Below are 20,473 nucleotides of genomic sequence, written 5' to 3' on the forward strand. Positions count from 1 at the left end.
GTAAACCATTTTCACAATAAACATATCTTGGATCTCCTGTAACAAAGGCACAATTCAAGAAAAGAATAGAAATAAAAAACTGAAATGATGAATATGAAGTCAGCTTTGCTTTAAAGACTTGCCTTAAAGTTAAAAGCTTCATGCAAGTCGAGGAGGACGCCAACTGGTAACGTTCCCAGATTGGGACCGATGATATTGCTACCCAAGCTACAACAGTACTGAGTAATCATGTGTGTGTCGTTGATCTACCAAGCTGTCTTGTGATACTTAAAGCAAAAAGGCTGTTGTAAAGGGATTCGGTTTAAATGTCAGGTACATGTACCTTATGACATCATTAACTCTAATTACAATTGTACATGTTAACCTAATGCTTGTCATTGTACTAGAGAGAAACATTAACTGCAAACGAACCCTGCCACCTCCATAAATCGCCAATGGAAACATCATATATGCAGGGTTAGCCGGCGGACAAATAAAACTTATTTATGGAGTTTTACATATGTTTGCCTTACGAAGTATGATAAATTTCCGTAGTAACACGTGGTGGCACGATCTAATAGTGTCTAATGCATCACTTCGAAGGCTAGCTAAGTGCCTTCATTATTCAAAACTTTTACATACAAATACTTTCTCTGTGCTTTCATGTGAAACGCTTTTTTACAAATGAAAAATGAGAATAATTTTCAAATATGAAAGCAACGTTTTGAGTACATTTCAACAGACGGACTAACGTAGACATCATTTATACCCATTAAATCGACATAAATATTACATTTTCATATGAAAATTGGAAACATGTGTTCGCATGCTAATGGTTGGGTAGGGTAACGTATAACAGTACTGTGTGTGTTGATAGAGTGAAGAAATGAATGTTGGGAATAAATGAGATCGGTTATACAATAGGCAGCAGTGATGAGATGGAGAATTACCCACGTAACGGCGATATCTCGCACCAGATCTGTGTAATGGTGAATAAATGATGGCATACTTCACAAGTTTACCATTATCACCGATAGCGATATTAGCGTAGTAACAGTATTACAGCTCTATTATACACTGTGTTACCGTAGTACATAAGGTAATATAAATACACCGCTATTTTACACTGTGTTACCGTAGTTATATCATTACACCGCTATTTCACACTATATACTCTATCAAACTGTAATACCGTAATTATATCACTACAGTGCTTTCTTGCACTAAATTAAAGTAGTTATATAAAAACAACATTTTTCGCACTTGATTACCGTATTAATGCCACTTCAGCTAAATTATACACTATAATACCGAAGTAATATTATTTCAGCGCAATTTCTAACTCAATGTGGTAGCGCTCCCAATAAGAGCCTACTTATAAATGGAATTTGATTATGTTGGGGTTTTTTTAATCTGAAATACCTAACATTGGAGAAACTTATAACCTGCCTTTCTGTATATCTGAAACTGAATAAAATCCCATTTATCTACATTGACCGAAAACACATTTATCAAATAGCCATATAAGTCATCGTTAGGTGTTCATCTACATGGACAAATATTTGGGTTGTATGTACAATTAGAAAGGCGAAAATGAAATCCTCGTAAAAATCTGTGTTCTCACTAGCTTCGTCCTAACCTTTATTATAGAATCAATTTCCACTCGAGTAAGGACCTACTGATATTTACGTTTAGAGGTCACAGAACGATACATTCTATTGCTTTTTATAGGGGGAGGTCTTATTTACTTAGAACTATTACACATGATTACCTCCCCTGCTGGCTCTCCTTAAAAGGGCTCCGTGTCTGTGTGTATAGACCGTTCTTTGTGCGTACGGTCTGTTTTAATTGTAATTCTCTAGTTATTTAAATAGCGATTTCACACTGTATGCGTCCTACAAGGTGTTTGGGGGTTGACTGATTTTAGCATTCTCTGGATTTAAAGGCTAAACTCTCTCCATCTGCGTATTAGAGCTGCATAGATTGTAAAGAAGGCTCAGTGTGTACACCTGGGCACGTCAACGGGATATTAGAGTAACGGTACAACGTCTACGTAAACACAGCCATTACGCTATTCCGTCTTTGCGTATTGCAGAGTTATCTTCTCTTGGGAGCAGGTTTTGATTGTTACGTCATTGGACTGTGTGAGAAATTTACGTCGTTTTCTCAAAAATTGATGACGTTATTCTCACAAACAAGTGACGTAACAATCAATACCTGCTCCCAAGAGAAGATAACTCTGCAATACGCAAAGACAGAATATTGAACACAGCGAGTAAACTTGCTAAATTTAGTCGGTGCATTATAGTAAAAACATCGTATAAACTTATTAAATCCAGTCAGTACACTAGATGTGTATTAATCACGGCAAGTAAAATATACTAAATTTAGTTATATAGATATACCACTTATATACCACATTATCTTATTAGTATTATGACAGTGTACTGGTATACTCTACCATAATAGTATATATTACATAATAAATAAAATTTCTAGTAAACTCAATTAGATTAAACATTTGTATCTTTGAGGAATAAGTAATATTCCAAATCACTACACTCTATGCAGAAAAACTCTTGTTTTCAATACATCAAGCCTGATGATTTGTGTGATGAATTAAGGACCAGGAACAACCCCTAGAATCATGTTAATCTCGTGTAAAACATGGTATACGAACTCTCGGTAACACAGCTAATACGACGTCGTCCAGCTTTAATTAAAACGGTGACGTCATCGTTATAAAGACATGAATATAAGCATTGGTACTCTTAGTGGAGGACGGAATCTCAACGTTAGACAATAAAGACTATCAAAGACAGAATTATGAATAATACAACAAATGGGGCAAGCCGCAATTACGATGAGAAATGAAAATGGCCAACGCAAGGTTAGTGCTGTCCGACTATATAGAGCTATGACCAGACAGAGAGATTACAGTGGGCAGTGTAAATAACCCTACTGCTGGAACCAGCAGGCAAATATTGGGAGACAATGTATGGTCCCTGTCTGACCCTAGCCCTTTAGTGGTGTCCTCCGCCCTATCTTACACACCAGGGATGCCCTGCAATCTCGTTATGGAACCCTTACGTTATAGAAACCATTTCCTCAGATAAGAACTTTGTCTCTGCCATAGAAAGCATCGCCCATAAATACGCCAATTCTATCATTCAATTATTACCGACCATTGCGTGGGACCTAAGCCATTACCCACTTCAAACAAATAATGCTCCTCTGCTATGATCGTTTGGCTGATGTGATCAGCTCTCAAAGAAGGGCTATCGCAGTGGAACCTGACTAGATTGTCTCACTACGACTATACGACATAACGAAAATTAAGCTGAAGATATTACTCCCAAGAAAGGCTGTAACGACGATTGGCTTTGTCTGCCGGGATCACCCTCGGGTTGATGAAAGTAGAGGGGACCGTACACTTTACTGTTTGATTTAAATTAATAATGGCTGCTGAACGAATGAAGAACCGACTTTTGGCATTGAAAAGAGCTATAATGAGCCATTGGGATAACATCGGCCGATAGAGTGGAGTCGAGCAGTCTGACCAGTGGCTAGTGAACATGTATGATGACAGCGTGAATTAGCGTGATGTTTCAATGTACGTCTGCTTCACTGACGAAAGGTATGTCTTACTATACCGATGATACTAGCAGACGGCTGAAGTCTAGACTAGGACGATAACGATTCTTTTCGGGAAAATTTTCACTGAATTTTCATAACAGATGCATAATATTTGCATGGAAAGGTTGCTTTTTGGAGCGAACGCATTTTTCAACAAATGTCCATACGGAAAGTCAAACACATTTATAAGAATGAGAAACATAAGCTTCAAAACTAAAAATACCGAATTTGTTATCATACGATTGGTTTCATAAGACAAACATGTATATGATGACATAGTTTTACAATGTACGCAATAAACTGTTTTTTTATAAAGTAAAACTTAGGTATCATGTATTTCAAAACTGATGAATCTTATATAATATGACAATATGCAAGTATAGACCTCCATATTATTAAGACATTGCAGAGGAATATATACAAATAACACCTATGATAGGAGATAAATTGTGTATATGTTCGTTTTTGAGACTTAGCCCCCATGTCGGCTTCCCATGATTATAAAGATGGCAGCCACTTGACACACAGATCTACTGCTGAAACTTGTCGGGGACTAGAATATGGAATGCACTCTTTTCTTCTTTTGATGATAGGTACATTCATTACCATGCAATCAAGGGGTCTTTAGCTTCGGTGGAGGCGTCAATATGAAGCTGCTCCTTGTTTGGGTCAAGTAGATTTGTAGTTGTCTACGGAATGGGAAACTTTGGTTAATTATATTCTGGCGTTAGAGAGAAAGCTAGTTAACCACGTGCTTTGATATATATTTACGATTACCTGGTTAAAACGCCCGTTTCTATGTACCCATTGATCTGTCGTTTTAATGCACTTGTGGTAATGATATATCCCGTGTCAGTGCTCTACCCCAACACGGTAATTGTTTTATAGAGCTAATGCAATTGTCACTGAATTCTCAATTACCTTTACAACAGTGATTGAAACACTGATTGAAGAAATACCAGTTGCTTCAAAAGAAGACTTTTGCATACCCTAGGCGCCTATGATATTCGTGCCCTTACAAAATGTTACAGTGAGGTTTGGAAACATCATCGGGGCTATAACTGTAAAGATACGTACTGAGGCTGTGTACACAGATTCAATTAGAAATGGTAATTCACGTGCACTATCGTGCAAAGCTTTTGCATGGAGCGGAGAACGACTTTAAAATTATATAGATATGAAGCAGGATTGGTTCCTAATGTGCCTTTAGCATGAGTGTATAGGAAAGAGACCTTTTCAGTCTAATCTAATAACTCTGTTTATCGCCGGGCCAAATTACATGTATCAATCGTGTGTGTGTTTGGGAGCGAGTAGCAAGGCCTATTGGGAGACGGCAGAGCAGAATATATGGAAAAAACAGCAGGATACCGGCTTATGCTTTATCGGACTTTAGAGACCCAGAAAACAGCCAATAGTTATTCGTGGTGTAGTCAGCGATACAACTTTACATCACTAACTGATAGCAGTGTCCATTTGTTATTTAGCTTTATGCTGTTTTAGATCAGTGAAGTAAAATGTCATTACTCTTTTTGTGTCATTTCCGCTCAAAAGCCGTTGTAAATAACGTATAAATAATAACTGCTCCCCACAGGAAGTATTGTAACATAATGCATTATAATATCTTATAAGCCTGTGCTATGATAATGCATTCATTACAGATAACTGAACTTTACTTATCAGTTAAACTCATTTTACTCACTGATGTATTTAAATTGTGATATTCTATTTTGATAATTTACAATATCATAAGATATCATGGACAAATTTAAATGTAATGTGAATGTACAACCTGGTTTTATAATATGATGGTTAAACGGGAAAGTTTTGAATGAAAACATCGTCTATTGTCGTTCTGGAGATTTATATAATGAAGTAGGTATTTAAAAAGCCATGTTCCCATGACAAGGACATGACTTGGATATATGACCTCAAATATTCTCCTTTCGTGTCAACCAATCATTATTAAGACAAGGAACATGAGCTGCAAAGTGATGTATCATGGGGTCACATCCGGGTATTTAATAAAAGTTCAGTTGACACCAGATGACGACAGCGTTACTTTGTCGACATTAGGTGGCACCACGGTAAATCATTGCCTGTCCGAAAAAAAAGGACACTGTGGTCAAAAACGTTTTAACTGGCGATGCGCTGGTGACAACACGCTAGAGATATGTCTACAAATGTACGATGTCGTTTGTCACGAGGTTATAAAAGTGCCATGCCTCATCCGTAAATAACGCCAGGAGACAAATACCTCTGTTAGCCATTTGTACAACAAGCTATTAACACTCAAACTACACATACGTTTCTCCCAGGTCTGTGAGATACAGTCTCGCGCCGTGCTACTGTGTGGGGCATTAAAATAGGTGGTGTTTATCAGTATGTATGAATGGTGCAACACACACTAGTCAACCATTTGTAAACCAAGCCGCGCTGTTACCGTGATTTCGTCAGTGTCGGGGTCATAGAAACTCTACACAGTAGTATACCTTACCCATTGTTCCTTTGATCTCGTCAGGCAGGGTCACAAAAACGCTACACTCAAACAATCCCGTGTGCAACCTGAGCTGCAATACATTCAATTTCAGCTGAAAACATTTGTAACGGCCGAGTCATTATACTACTGCTAGATACCTTACCATATTGTTATAGTAAAACTGAATGAAATGCCAACTTATTAACTAGTCTATGATCAACACCGCCATGGTACTGCAACATCTGTACACATGAGTTAGATGTTGCATTCAAGAATAGATTTATTCCTTCATTTCGTACACCCTCTCGTTTCGTACCCAACTTATCAGTAGTTACACGGCGTTGTATATCTGATATCGTACAGAACCTCGTGCAAACTATTTTTAAACGGCAAGCTGGAATTCTTTGTATGTTATGAGATATGACCGCAACTACTTACAAATGGGTGGAACATTTGATTTTCAACAGGATTCTGGCGTTTGATAAAATGAAGTTGCCATCTAGTAAAATGATTATAGGCATCAAGACTATCAAGAGCGGTTTCGGATTGAGCAGTCGTGAGAAGACAGAAACATCACTTTATCTTACCCAGGCTACTGAAGTTGGCAGCCAGCGCCAGCATGTAATGGACGTGTTTTCGTATATATTGTATCACAAATATTTATACATGGCTACGTCTGAGATTCAAGGGAAATCCCCTCGTGGCATATTAACCCTCCCTGGATCACTGATCTCTAATAAGGCAGTTTGTAGTTGTTTGCCTGCCTTTCTCATTACAACTGATTCTAAACATGCTAATGTAATACGTAACAACCATGACATATCCTTCAGATGCGTCCTCCTCTAGCACGAAGCCCTGCCACATCTACTTTTTTTTTTTACAGAAAACACAGTATGTGATAATTTTTTAGGGTTTTGGAGAAAGGAGCAGGTTTTTTTTGTGGAGGAAATTTGTCGGTGTAAATATGAATAGTCTTTTGCCTGCTGAGTACCACCGAACAGCGTGTGGTTTTGTTTTTATTTCTTGTGTCCTGGTAATATAAACAAAGATAGTTAATAGACTGATTGACATATCAAGGGAATGTTGCCACTTGGTTTTAGTAGCATGCACTGTCTGTAACGTAGACCTAAAGACTCCAGAGAAAGAGGCAGAGTAATTGTGCTATCGTGCTAAAGAGTGATACTATATACATTCTCTTGTATGTAAAAGAACCGATTTTCTTCCTCATCTATCCCGTATTGATTGCTTGCTACCTCATAAGAGAGGTTTCAAAATAATTAGCTCTTCTCCGAACAGCTTACAAACGGGTTCGATTATCTTTATTGGCAGAATTATAATAATGTTGAAATTTTGCGTTTGCTGTTTATATAAGCATAGCGTAACTGCATTGAATAATGAGTCTTATTCTGTGGGGAATACAGAAAGTTAAATAATGGTTTATTACTTTAAAACAAGCAGCATACGAACAGCCAAGAAAATACAATAACGGGAAATATTTAGCCTGACACTCAAAGTTTTACCTTTTCCATTCAACTGTAAATGTGACAAAACTAATGACAAAACAGAGGCAATAAATAGTGACTTTTGTGTACATTATAACAGTAAAGCGGTTACTTTTTATTTGCTCGAATGTGAAAAGGCAAACCACAGTTGTATAAAAAAAAGTATGTTTAACAAATATTGACAACATGCTTTATGACTTTACGTTTGTAAAGCTGATGACAGGTATTGCATAGAAAAGAAATTTCAATTCTTTTTTCAAGAGTATATTTTACTGTATAACTGACCTCGCATATATCATAAATTATTTCCTTTGCAGGAACAAAAACAACACACACACACGACTTGTACCAAGATGGGAGCATGGCGTGCTCGCTGGAAGTGTTAGACATGTGCAATGGGGTTGACTGGAAACTAAACTGGATATTTATGACCTTGAGAAACACATGAAATGTATAATACAGTTTTTATTTTGCCTAACATGTTGTGTCAAACGTAAAACCTATCAGATTAACAGTGCAGCTTGTATATTTTTTTTCCTCGTGTTATACCATACTGTTTAAATTGAGGAATTACTGCAGGCATACCATTACATGCATGACTTGAGTGACCGTAAAAACAAGACAAGAAATAAATGTATATCAAAGTTAAGATAATAATTGTCAAGTCTTAAATCTTCATGAAAATAGACTTGGAAATAAATTTATAGAATAAATTTTTCTGTTTAAAACAATTTAGTTCAAGTTTATATTCCTAACCTATACGGGTTGACGCGCTTCCAGATTAATACTACAAATGCATTGCATACCTGTATTATTTTCCGGTATTAAAAGCATTTCTTTGCGTTGTCAATTGCTTTGTAATGCATTTGCCGACGATCCTTTGGTATCACATTTTGAAAAGAAAATCATCTAGAAATGCAGTCACAAGTGTGTTAACTAGATATTTTTTCTGAAACCTAGATTTTGAGGTGGATGATCTTTGACAAATTAAAGCTTACCCAACATGCTAGGTGTTAAGAAGTTAAACTGACTTTTTACCTGCGTGTTACTTTGTGTCACTGAGCGTACCTGTGTTGTCAGACTGACTTCACCTGTTTATCAGCTGTAGACCGGTAACACTGGGGCGTCCCTATCTAACTTCTATCACCGGGGGACATTGATTCCAGGAGAGAGATCCACTACCCTAAATCTGCCACCTCGGCAGGTCAAATAGTTTTATATCCCATTAACTAATATTTTAAAGAAGTAAGGGCCAGAAAAAGTTAATATTAATGTACACCATTATACACCTTTTAAATATTACATTTGTATTTATAGCTACGTTATGAAAATATTATGTTGCATCTAACATTTTAATGTTTGACGTTTTCTAAGGAATGCGCACACATTCCTCATGTGTAAGTTGTCACGTGATCTCATATGTATGAAGCATTGTTATCTTAATTCTTTTCAAATGAGATATATTTAAGCCGATATTTTTGAAAAATGATTGTAAGTTTACAAATATTTCTCTTTTTTCTGTTTTTCAATTTTCTAATATATACTTTAAAATACTTTTTGTTCTGGATGTCAATATTGTTTTCGATACAGAAACTAACTTTACGTACTCGTCGTATACATCAAGTCTTCGCCGAGGGTATTTTGCTGTACAATGTTAAACGTCACTGTAGGTAAATGTCCGTACGATAAATACAATTTCCAATTTAAATGTTTGAGTGGACTTTTTTACGTGTGGGTTACCGTGTAAGATAAGGGGCAGTATCCTAAACACAACGCGAACGCCTTTGGGGAACATGTGCCAAACAGTTTTTGTTTTGTTTTTGTGTTATGTACTGTATATATGTATCGACAGAAAATAACAATTTAAAATTAAGACATAGATGCAAGAAATATGACGGTCTGATAATTACGTTTTCAAGTATATTTGTCAAAAATGATACTGTTTTGACTTTAACTGTTATTTATCCTTTTCACAATTTTTTTTTTTTATATATATATAAAATGGAGCTTAATCATTAAAAATTTACAGCATTCGAAGCAAAAACGTAAACTTTGTCACAGTAGTATGGGAATACAGGAAGACACGAATATGTTATATGTGGACAGAAGTAGTTAGAATTGTTGTTGGTTTCTTGTTCAATGTTAATATTTGATTCTATTTCGACTTAATATGGAATGCGTTGATTTAGTTTTACAGGGTGATATTAAATGTCTTTCAATAAAACGTATTATTTTCATGTTCTAACGAACCTTTAAAACTGTGGAAGTATTACACAGACAAAACTCCCTGTTACTTTGCCAAACACGCCTTCTCTTTTTAATCTAACACAGCAACAGTTGTGTGGAACACACTGCGACAAACAAGGACATCATATTACCTCCAGGAAGGCCTGTACGGATGTTACGCATGTAATCCGTCTTAATTGAAGTCTGATGATCGCTTTTCCCCTTTCTTATAGAATTGTTAGTGACTAGGATTGCTTCGGCGCTAAATCGGTGAAACAATTACGATAAAAACGTCGATAAACACATCCATACTTGGGTATTATACAGGAATTACGCCAGCCATAACCGTTTATTCAAAAGCCTATTACGTCGACTTAAGCTCGGGATCGGAACAATACAAATTCATGATGGAATTCAGCTATCATTCAATCACCAATCTAGAAACAAAACCCCGGGAAATCAATAAGAGACTACTCACTCGTATTAATTATTGGTGCTGTTATCAAAGAGTCCCCGACTCGGAGACCAGCAGTTGGGAAGAAGCATTCCACATTCACTACCACTCCGTAACGCTTCCTGATTGATGTTGTAATTAATTCGGTTTCGGGAAGTTATATTTAGTGAAATGTTGCATGCTAGATATTTATCAAATAAATCTCTGTCGGTTTCCGCTGTGTGCAGAGAATAAGATAGAAAATAGATCAAAGGAAATATCACTGAATCGTAGAGTGACGTAACATGACCGTTTCAGAGGGTTTCATGCAGATAGTGACAATAGTTATGCTTGCTTTTAAGCATTCACTAATGTGTATGGTACAAAAACAACATTAATACGTTAGTTATCCCAATATTAGTTTACAAGAAGTGTCTTATTTTTTTTTAAACTAAGGATAATTGTCAGTGAAACTTTAAAATCATATTTTATTGCGTTCTGCTTAACGTTATGATACCATCAAATAATATAATACGCAGTTAGCATAGACGGCACTTGTTGACTCACAGCACGCCGACCAAGTAACTGCCCATTTTGGTATGATTTATAGTGACAACTTCAGAGTCATCTGGTGACGAACTAATGATTCAGAGATCCAGGGACGATAACTCTAGATAACATCAGAGTGATATTTCAATAGCATGCATACTCGATCCCTGTATAAATGTCAATGTTGCGCATTATATAGAAATAGATACCTATCTACATTTATGTATATGCAGTATTTTGCCTTGCAAATTAGTTAAACTTACTTTTTTAACCATACGATATTTGCTTGAACATATGTTATATCGGATGCAGGAGTAAGTTTAACCAATGAAATATTTCTTTTGATATTTTATGTATTTCAATTTCACAAAAGAGGTTTTCAAATGTATTTTCTCCTACACACTACCGATGGTTTTGGTTTTAGCTGTTAATTAACGTCCGGAAGTTGATACGTAGTTGCACATAGCGACCTGATTATGATTCGGTGCTGATTGGTGTAACTCATTACGTACTTTACGAAACGAATTTCCACCACAAAGAAAACGCTCATTTAGAGTCAATTAGAATGAAAGTATTTCAATATGGTTTCAGGCAATCGTGCATCAAACGCCCCGCTATCGTACTGGAGAAACAACCCCCATTCAGCGTCGGTAGAATGTGTCTGACGAAGTCACTTATTTGTAAATATTTTCATACACACACCAAGCTAATTCTATAACAGATAGAGCTGGACTATTTTTTGCTGCACTTGTGGCCCGCGGCTCATCGCGCGGTGATTAGGCAGTGCCGTGTTACACAAATCAAGCGTATTATGTCGAGTCTATAGCTCCTGCCGAGCCTTGCCACTGCGATCTACAGTTTTACATCACAAATCGGGATAATGACTATTTGAGAAACTAATCTCCTTTGCACAATCTTTTTAGTTCCAAAAGATGTTTTTGGGAAAAAAAGCCTTAATCACTTTTGTACGTTTTGGCAGGGACTATTTTTATTTCATGTTTTGCCGAGAATTACATGGTAAAACAGGATGAATGAACCGGAAATTGACATCAAATAATTGTACGAAATGTTACCACTACTATCATAAAACGTATCATCAATATCATGCCGGGCATGTTATATGATTGAAATATCCACCACCAAACTATACCTATTCCTTTGCTTTTAATAGTAAAGCTGAAATCATATTTCTAAGTAAAACATTTTCTGTATATAGAAACGTTAAACATTATTTGATCAATCCTACCGGTATCTCATTTGTAATATCTACGGTTATCATTACTCGTTGAGTGACATTGACGTCTTAATATGTTATTTTTTATAATTATAGATTCATTTTTGAGAACATGAGTCATCACTCTGAATAAACCCCCGACTCCACACACCTGTCTATAATTGTAGGTATCACGTTTGTCAGGACTCGCCGACTCACTTTGATGTGATAAGTATATTGTACTGGAAATGAAACAACGCCAAAGTAATCATTTCATGACCTCTGTCGTTTGACAAGGTCGTGCCCGAGTCACGGACAATACTGACCAGTGCCCAGGGTGGACAGGCGCTGGACATATTGATGTGAAGGGGTCAAAGAGCTTGTTAGTTTTACATGGCAATGCCGACAGGTTTGTGTGACATACCTTTAAAACATAAGTCCCACTGATGTCTGCATTGTTATTACCGATATAGTACCCACTTCAGTAGCGTTGGCCTGACGTGCCATTGTTAGATAAGGACGTCGTTAGCAGGTCTGTAGCTATACTCATCAATCAGACCTTGCAGTTCAATATACAGTTAAGTTGTGAGAGTAATCTGCTAACGCTGTACCCAGTCTTAACTTTTAAATGTTGATTATCAGTCCATATCTCCACGAACGAGACACCCATTCTTAAACGTTCATTACGAAATTGCAAAGTAACGAAAGAAGGCTGATAAGACCCATAACATTTGGGATGTCAGTGTTCCAAATTAACAAATTATCACCGTTAACTCTCCATAAAACCTCGCTGTGTTCATCCCAAACGATCCACTGTCAAGGTGTTAGTCGATATGCTTAGAGCGAACAGTTTAATGGTGAATGTTTAATCTGCTCCTTTATAGTGAGTGCCAACTTTTTTTTTCTTCACAACTCTGTTTAAATTATATAAGTTACAATCTAGAGGAAACGTTTAATTTCTACTTATATAAAACATAACACTGCTTTTGCTTTTATATTTTTGGAAATATTATTTAAGGATTATGTAAGTATCATTTATTAATTTCATATAAAATATTACATGCATGCTGAATATTTTTTCAGTTTCTTTACTTTTTTCTTGTTACAGTTTTGTTTTGTATTTAGACAATATTCTTTTGTGAAATATCAGTTATTCAATCTTGAAAATCACTTTCTTCAGAATATTTTACTACCGACTAGGTATTAGTTTTACTGACACATATATATATATATCAAATTTGTTTGTCCACTTAAATGTATGCAAGCATTTTTCCACCATTGCTAACTGTTGGTATTAATCAGTTTGATATGAACCCTTATTGTTATATGATTGTCGATGTATATGTCGATGATAACACCATATTGATGTAGAAAATAAGTATGAGGTGATTGGTTATCTTGTCTATCTAACACACGTTCATTGACTTTCAGTTTGTACAAAGACATGCTGTCAACCAAGATTCTTGTTTACAAGTTGAACATTTACTAACATGATAACCAACCATCAACACCATTCAATAGAGCTGCTTCTTCTAGAAAGATCTTATTATTTCCGAAGAAGGTTATTTTTACAACAGATACATATTGTATAAGTTTCAGACTGGGAAGAAATGTACGCAAATTGTAACATAAGGATGAATATGTCTTTTAAGCATGACGTTGCAACGCATTTAGACGTCATTCTTTCAACCTGAAAACACTTCCATAATTTATACAATTTGTATTTAAAGGAAACAGCACACCGGGTGGAATCAATTACACGTTACGGTGTATAATTAATGATATAGGACATTAGTACTTAGTTATGTTGTTACATAGAATAGCACTGTAAAGTATATCTATTCTTGTCACTTGTAAGTATATCTAAGTATACTTACGCATATCATAGATCTCGTACACTATCCGATGGGTATGGCTTATGGATGAGAAGGTATAAGTTTATAACGTGAAAATTATGATATAACTTATTTGAAATTATAACAGATATACATGTATTACATTTTTGAAATGAAAATAAATTTCGTTTGGATTTAAAATTGTATATGCATTTGTTTATGGCAAAACAGGGAAATGGGAATACTACATGAGTTATTGGGTTTTAAACGTTTGACCTTTGACCCTTTGAAAGCAGAAGCACTCCCTGCCTGCTAGCCTATGTAGTCTATAACTCCTTGAAGGGATTATTGACAGATGGCATCGAAATGTTCAGCAGATTCCATAGAGAAACATTCAAATTTACACACATAGACAAAAGTATGATGAGAAACTGATGTCTAAAGGAAAACACTACAAACACTGACGCAATGGCGGTATTGTTGCAAAATCTGTAATAGACTTCATATTGTAAGCCGTTTACTCTTCCTGTTTATCTACGAAGTATGGTTAAATACAAACAGGTGTATTGCTCTATTAGGAAAATTCTATTTCAGGAGTTGTTCATTCATTTCAAAGTTCACACGTCATTGCGTATCCTATACATTACACTTAGGTTCTAATTGTTATTTATACGGTTCCTCGAGTTTGTATATACTTTTGAATGAATTAACAAAGGAACGTTAATTTTAAGTACACGTTTGACAAAAAGGTATGTTATATACATATATTTTTTTTTTAAAAAGCATTTATTGAAAACAAATGATATGCCGTGGGTTCCCCTACGACAGAATCCTGCTGATTTTTTTTAATAATTTGCCATTTTACTTCATTGACACGTTAGTGTTTATATATTCTAAACATATTTTTTGTTGTATACATTTATATTTCTTTCTCCCTAAGTGCAAAATATTAAAAGCGTATACTTGAGAAATTTGTTTGCTTGGCTATATTCCAATTTTTTGAATTCTTTACAAACGCTTGTCTCCTGTGATCAGAACACATGCGTGTTTCTCGCAGATACGTGCAATAATACATTAACAGCAGAGCAGTTTAATTTTGACAGCTCTTTGAATTTGTTTGAAGTTTTTATCTATTGCGTTTTCATAACTGAAAATAACCTCCTTAGGGTGTGTAAAAAAAAGAGTATAAATTAACACCGACAATATTGCCTTTCTGCATGAGAGTGCACACGTGATAAAAAGTGCACGTGTATAAAGGTTTGAAGTTTGTTGTAGACAAGGTGTTTTCTATACATTTGTATTGTGTATTGTAATTGCATGACAACTGTGATATGGTTATGCAATAGTTTTGTTAAAATGCTTGACAACATAATTATTAACTGTTACTATAATTTGTTGTGTAACCGAAATGAAGCATTAGGTTTTATAATTATGTATAATTAGCACTCATCACGTGCAAAGGTTGTTAAGATTGTGTTTCTAATTACTGTAATCATATAACACAGCTAATTACCTGCAATTATAAATACACATGTCTCTTTGAAGTCAATCAGTAATTAATGTGCAATAGGTGACATAAATGGACTGTGTCAGATGTGGGATCAGGATGTTTTTTGATGTATGTGGTCAAACGTTAATTTCGATGATTAAGACGTTTAAACATATCATTGCACTTTCGTTGTTGTTATAATTAGCACATTTTCAACAGGTGTCCTGTTTAGATAGAAAACGCTTAATTGATGTCAGCTGTGTGTACAAGTTAATTGCTTATATAACACTTTATTATCTCCTTTACACGGATTAACAAAGCAAATAAGCCCTAATTTGTCAAATGCATGTGCACAACAATTAAAAATATCAAAGATCACAACTTAGAAAATCACGCAAATTATGCAGTAATCTAGCTGCAATAATTTAGCCTCACGCGGAGCTATTTATTACTTTAGACATGTCCGTGAATAACTTACTCGGTAATTAACAGTGCAATCTCATTATGTTTGAGAATTCCTTTTCATGTGGAAAATCACATGATATCATTTATTTTATTCCATATCAGAAAATTAGAATAAAAAACCATGCCATGCAAATTAAGACGCCTTTGTTATCGAAATAACTTATCCTTGAATGATGAAAGTAAAACCTTCGAGTTGTTCAAGTGAAAGTGATCAAGTCGATTCGGTAAATGACAAGTAGTGTACCGAAAACGCCCACAGCATCGAGGTAAACCTGAATTTTCACAGGTAATTGATAATAAAGAAACGAAATGTTCCCTGGGTAGAAAATACTGACAATTACAAACGTCGTTTTAAATTCGTAGTTAGTTTAAGCTAGCGGAGAAATCAGACAACACCAGGTTTTGTGGTGAGTATAACAAAAAGAACTCGATGAAGTTAGAGATGTTATCGAATCCTCTGTTGTGAATGATTGTTAAAGGAGTGGAGTGAGCTTTGCCGTGTTTTCTAGCCGATCCATTGTTTATGAATGTGTTCAGCCTAGCAGATTGGTCACCAATTTCCCCCAATTTACTAGCCTATTACACCGTACATAATAAGGTTCGACACGAAATACGTCCTGGCTATACGCCTATATGAAATACTGAGACTTTTTAAAACTCGTGTAAACTAATCGTGAATAGACTGAACTCCAAACAGCCTTATCAGGAAAGGCCATCGCTAGTTCTGCCGAGAGTAACACGTATTTATGTATATATGTATCGGCAGTCCCGCGACACCGGTGACAGGGCTAACACAGTACCCGAGACCTGCTCTGGTGACCGGCTTGTAAATCGACTTAAAACGCATACTCTAATGTTACAAATTGTTTTTTCTATGAGAATCTGCCAAATTATGAGAGTCTCTCAAGTTGTATTCGTTTCTTTTTTTTATTGTAGGGCGGGAGCAGTATTTATTTTAAGGGCGATAATTGGGGTGGTTTTTTTTAGTTTTATTTATTTTACTTTCATCAGATATAAAATGGATGTGTGTTAGTTTTATAAATCAATTTCCTGTGCTATTGATTTTCAAGATATATTTGTATTTTGATATTTACATTACTACACAATAAAATGATACATATGTCTCTAGATAGGATACAGTTATTATTTCGAAAAAAATACCTTGTAAATTAATAAATAATTAAAACTTAATCTGCCTGCGGTTTATTGATTTATTCTATAGAAAATTATCAAAGCATTTAATTTGATATCAGGCTGAGGTGCTTTGCTATAATCTGGTATCAATCAGTATAATGATTATACTGTTAATCATACTTTTATAATTACATATCGTGATGTAAATTTCAGTATGTATATATTTTGTTTCTTATTTCCTTTTTATATTAACATAGCTGAAAAGTTCTTAAATTATTGTTGTCAACTAGGTTTGTGAGACTCAGTTCTCTAGCTACTTTGTATATCCTTATCTCTACTAGAACCATTCCCGATTGATATACAATCGTTTGCCTCCGAATAATTACATTCTGTTAATAAATGTCATAATAAAACGTGTAATTTATTTATTTGAATACGAAACTAAAAGTTTACGTCAGTAATATAATACTACACGTGCTTTTTCATATCGCAATCAGCAAGCGTCTGTCGAATATTGACTTTTTGTGCTTTGACATAACGTCGGGCATTGAAAGCGTTCTAGAGAGCTATGTTTGTTCCAATTTTCAACAAGACACACTTTTTCAGCTCTTTATCGATACCACAACACTAGCACGAAGCGTTGGAAGTTGGTATTATGTGAAAATTATCACAGCGCTGATAATTAAATTAGCGGTGTGGCGTCGGTGTATCGGGCAGGACGACGGTTTTTTAGGCTCCTACAGGAACTTCCGAGCGCCATAGCTACTATAAATTGTGTCGAAGTTATATGTTCGCACCATCGTCTTCGTGATGCATACAATATAACTAAGAGAGAATAAATGGAACACAATAAAGGCTAGATAAACTCGTGGCTGTGCTTACTTATGACGCATGCAGTAGCTATGTTCATATTTTGAGAAATTGTTAATGTTATTTTTCTATTTTTACTTTTATAGTACATTCCAAGCTAAAAAAAACAATTAGAAATATAAATAAATATGTAACATTTATTAATCATATTCTATCATTCTAGAAATACATTTCCACAATACATTAGCTCACATCTTTGTAAAATACGTTGTGTTACATGTTTCATATCAGTGTAGCTATCTCGAACATACAGGTATCAAATATTACACAAACGATTAAATTACACATATTTTTGAGTAACTCATTTTTTTGCTATTGTCCAAATCATTTTAATTTTACGATTTGGACATTTTTCTTTGTGTTCGGTATTTCCAGTGAAATTATGTTATTGCTTTCAGACCTCAGAGCCTAAATATTTTCAATTAGGTGTCCTTGTGTTAAAAACCTGAATGGTGCTCAATGCAATTTTCTCATATAGTCCCTTTGAAAGCAAATAATATGTTCGATATCTTACTAAAGTGGTATAGACATGTCAATTAGGCACTATTCTACCGCTAACGATCAGAGGTCCAGCCCAGCTGTATTGTTCGAGACTAGGTGGCCACCACACATAGGTGGTCTACCACAGGTTTAAACTAATACTTCATATTCGTAATGACTACAATTTGATAAAAATGTTACTGTTTTGCTGTTTATTATTGTTTAGTCATTCCTTTCAATGGTTGAATTAATTCCATAAAATTATAAACCAACAACAAGTTTTAAAATGGTAGAAAAACGGTCAATGACTTCAAAAATGTTACAAAGAAAGTTGATCATTACTCATATACTGGCATAAACTCTAATTTTGACAATTAATGAAATAACATAATTAAGTTAAACAATATTGTTGTCCATATTAGAATATGGCGATATCGTGTTTTAGCATCATATCATCATATTCTGATATTGAAATAATACTATTTATAAAACCACTCCTCTAGACCGATATTAAAAAACGTATTCTGTCAACAGAGTAATGTTCTATTAACAAAATCGAACTTTACAGCAGAGATTTTTCCGTCAGCGTTTAACACCATTATTTTATCTTACATGTGCCACCTGTCAGTAAAGTGTTACTTATTTTAATTTTGATCTGGTTACCATATATCATTACAGGACCCGTACTCCGTTTATCAACTGTTGTCTTTGTACTTATCAGCACTTGGCAGGTATCGATTTCTGTCGTTTATTTCTATATGCAATGTACACGTTTCCAAGCAGTCTGGTATATGTTTATTTCATTTTTTCATCATGTATTGATTACTGACTACCCATTACTGTGCATTATTTATTATCTCCTCAGCATCCTAGACATACCTTATACCTTGTTGATCAAACCACACAATGCATGGCTGATATTGTGTATATATTGGTATATTACATCCTAAACTCAGGCTAATTTTCATCCCTGGTATATGTTTTCAGTAAGTTCAACAGCCAAAATGTGAATTATTACAATTGATAATTTTATCAAACCGTTTTCAGATAGACCTATCTATTATTTGTGAATCATCGCACATGCCAGTTTATATTTGTAACAAAAATAGGAAAAGCAAGCAACATGTTAACACTGAAATGCTACCTTTTACAGGTAAACTAGCAATTATGTACAGGTAAGCCTTGTGACCAGACAACACCTTGACCATGTGTCTGCCCCACCACGTACATACATTTCATATAACCAGGTATTTCGTGGGGGGAAGGTTAGGTTAAAGTGAAGGAATGTTTCACGGAAGTTACAAAAAGAGGTTAAAATACATTTGATATAGAATGCGTTGCCTATATAGCCCGCGGTGAAGCTAAGACGTCTTTAAGTCTATGTAAACTGTGTGTTCTGTATGAAAACTAAGGCAATGATCGCTCTGAATCTCTTTATCAAGTGTGTACAATACACGGTATCTCACACACAGTGCTCTATACCTAGGTCAATATTGACTTAGAGAAAAAAAGCCAGTGTTTGTAAACTGCATCGGAAGTACACGTTATGACACCTAACTGTTAACATATAGCATTTTAACAGTTAATACACACAGAATTTTCGACTCTTCCATTTATATTTCTGATGTTATGAGTAAAGAGCAATTGTGATACAACTTACCTGAACTTATTGTAAAGAATAAGCTTCCACATATGACAGCCTGTAAAACACTTAGCCACGAGCACATGGCTGACAAGTAAACACTATTTTCTCTTTTGTAAATCCCAATAGGTTTTTTTGCTACGTGAGTATATACATATATATAAATATATGTGACTTGCACGGGGGTATACTGCCTGTCATACCATACTGCTGTCCGTACTAGTGACTATAGAGAGTCGGTTCTCCGCGGTATTCACTGCTCCACTGACTAGCGTACAGTGTTACAGCCCGGACCGTAACGCCAATTCTCGACTTGCCATTCTGATAACATCCTCGACCGGTGATTGGTCGTCGAGTTTTACCTAATAAACTTCAACAGAACCGAGTGTTTACTAATAATGTAGCCACGGTTAGATGATTCTGACGCCAGGCAGAAAACGCATCGCTTGAGTAACATAGCTATTTGTTATGTCTCAATCTGTCATAATGTATTTCAAAGTATGCCGGGTACTCAGATGATTTATAGTTTGCAATTTGAATAGGT

General features: G+C 35.3%; 1 protein-coding gene across 1 annotated transcript in view; it reads right to left on the reverse strand.

The window, feature by feature from the left end:
* LOC110461185 overlaps positions 1 to 20,262 on the reverse strand; it is a 40,205-nt gene extending 19,943 nt beyond the window's left edge. Inside the window, exon 1 of the mRNA XM_021514544.1 lies at positions 19,948 to 20,262. Coding sequence (XP_021370219.1) covers positions 19,948 to 20,014 — 67 coding nt within the window. The 5' untranslated portion in view covers positions 20,015 to 20,262. The remainder of the gene's footprint in view (positions 1 to 19,947) is intronic.
* Positions 20,263 to 20,473: the final 211 nt, after the last annotated feature.

Source organism: Mizuhopecten yessoensis, unplaced genomic scaffold (assembly GCF_002113885.1).
Source record: "Mizuhopecten yessoensis strain PY_sf001 unplaced genomic scaffold, ASM211388v2 scaffold10589, whole genome shotgun sequence".
NCBI classification, from domain to species: domain Eukaryota; kingdom Metazoa; phylum Mollusca; class Bivalvia; order Pectinida; family Pectinidae; genus Mizuhopecten; species Mizuhopecten yessoensis.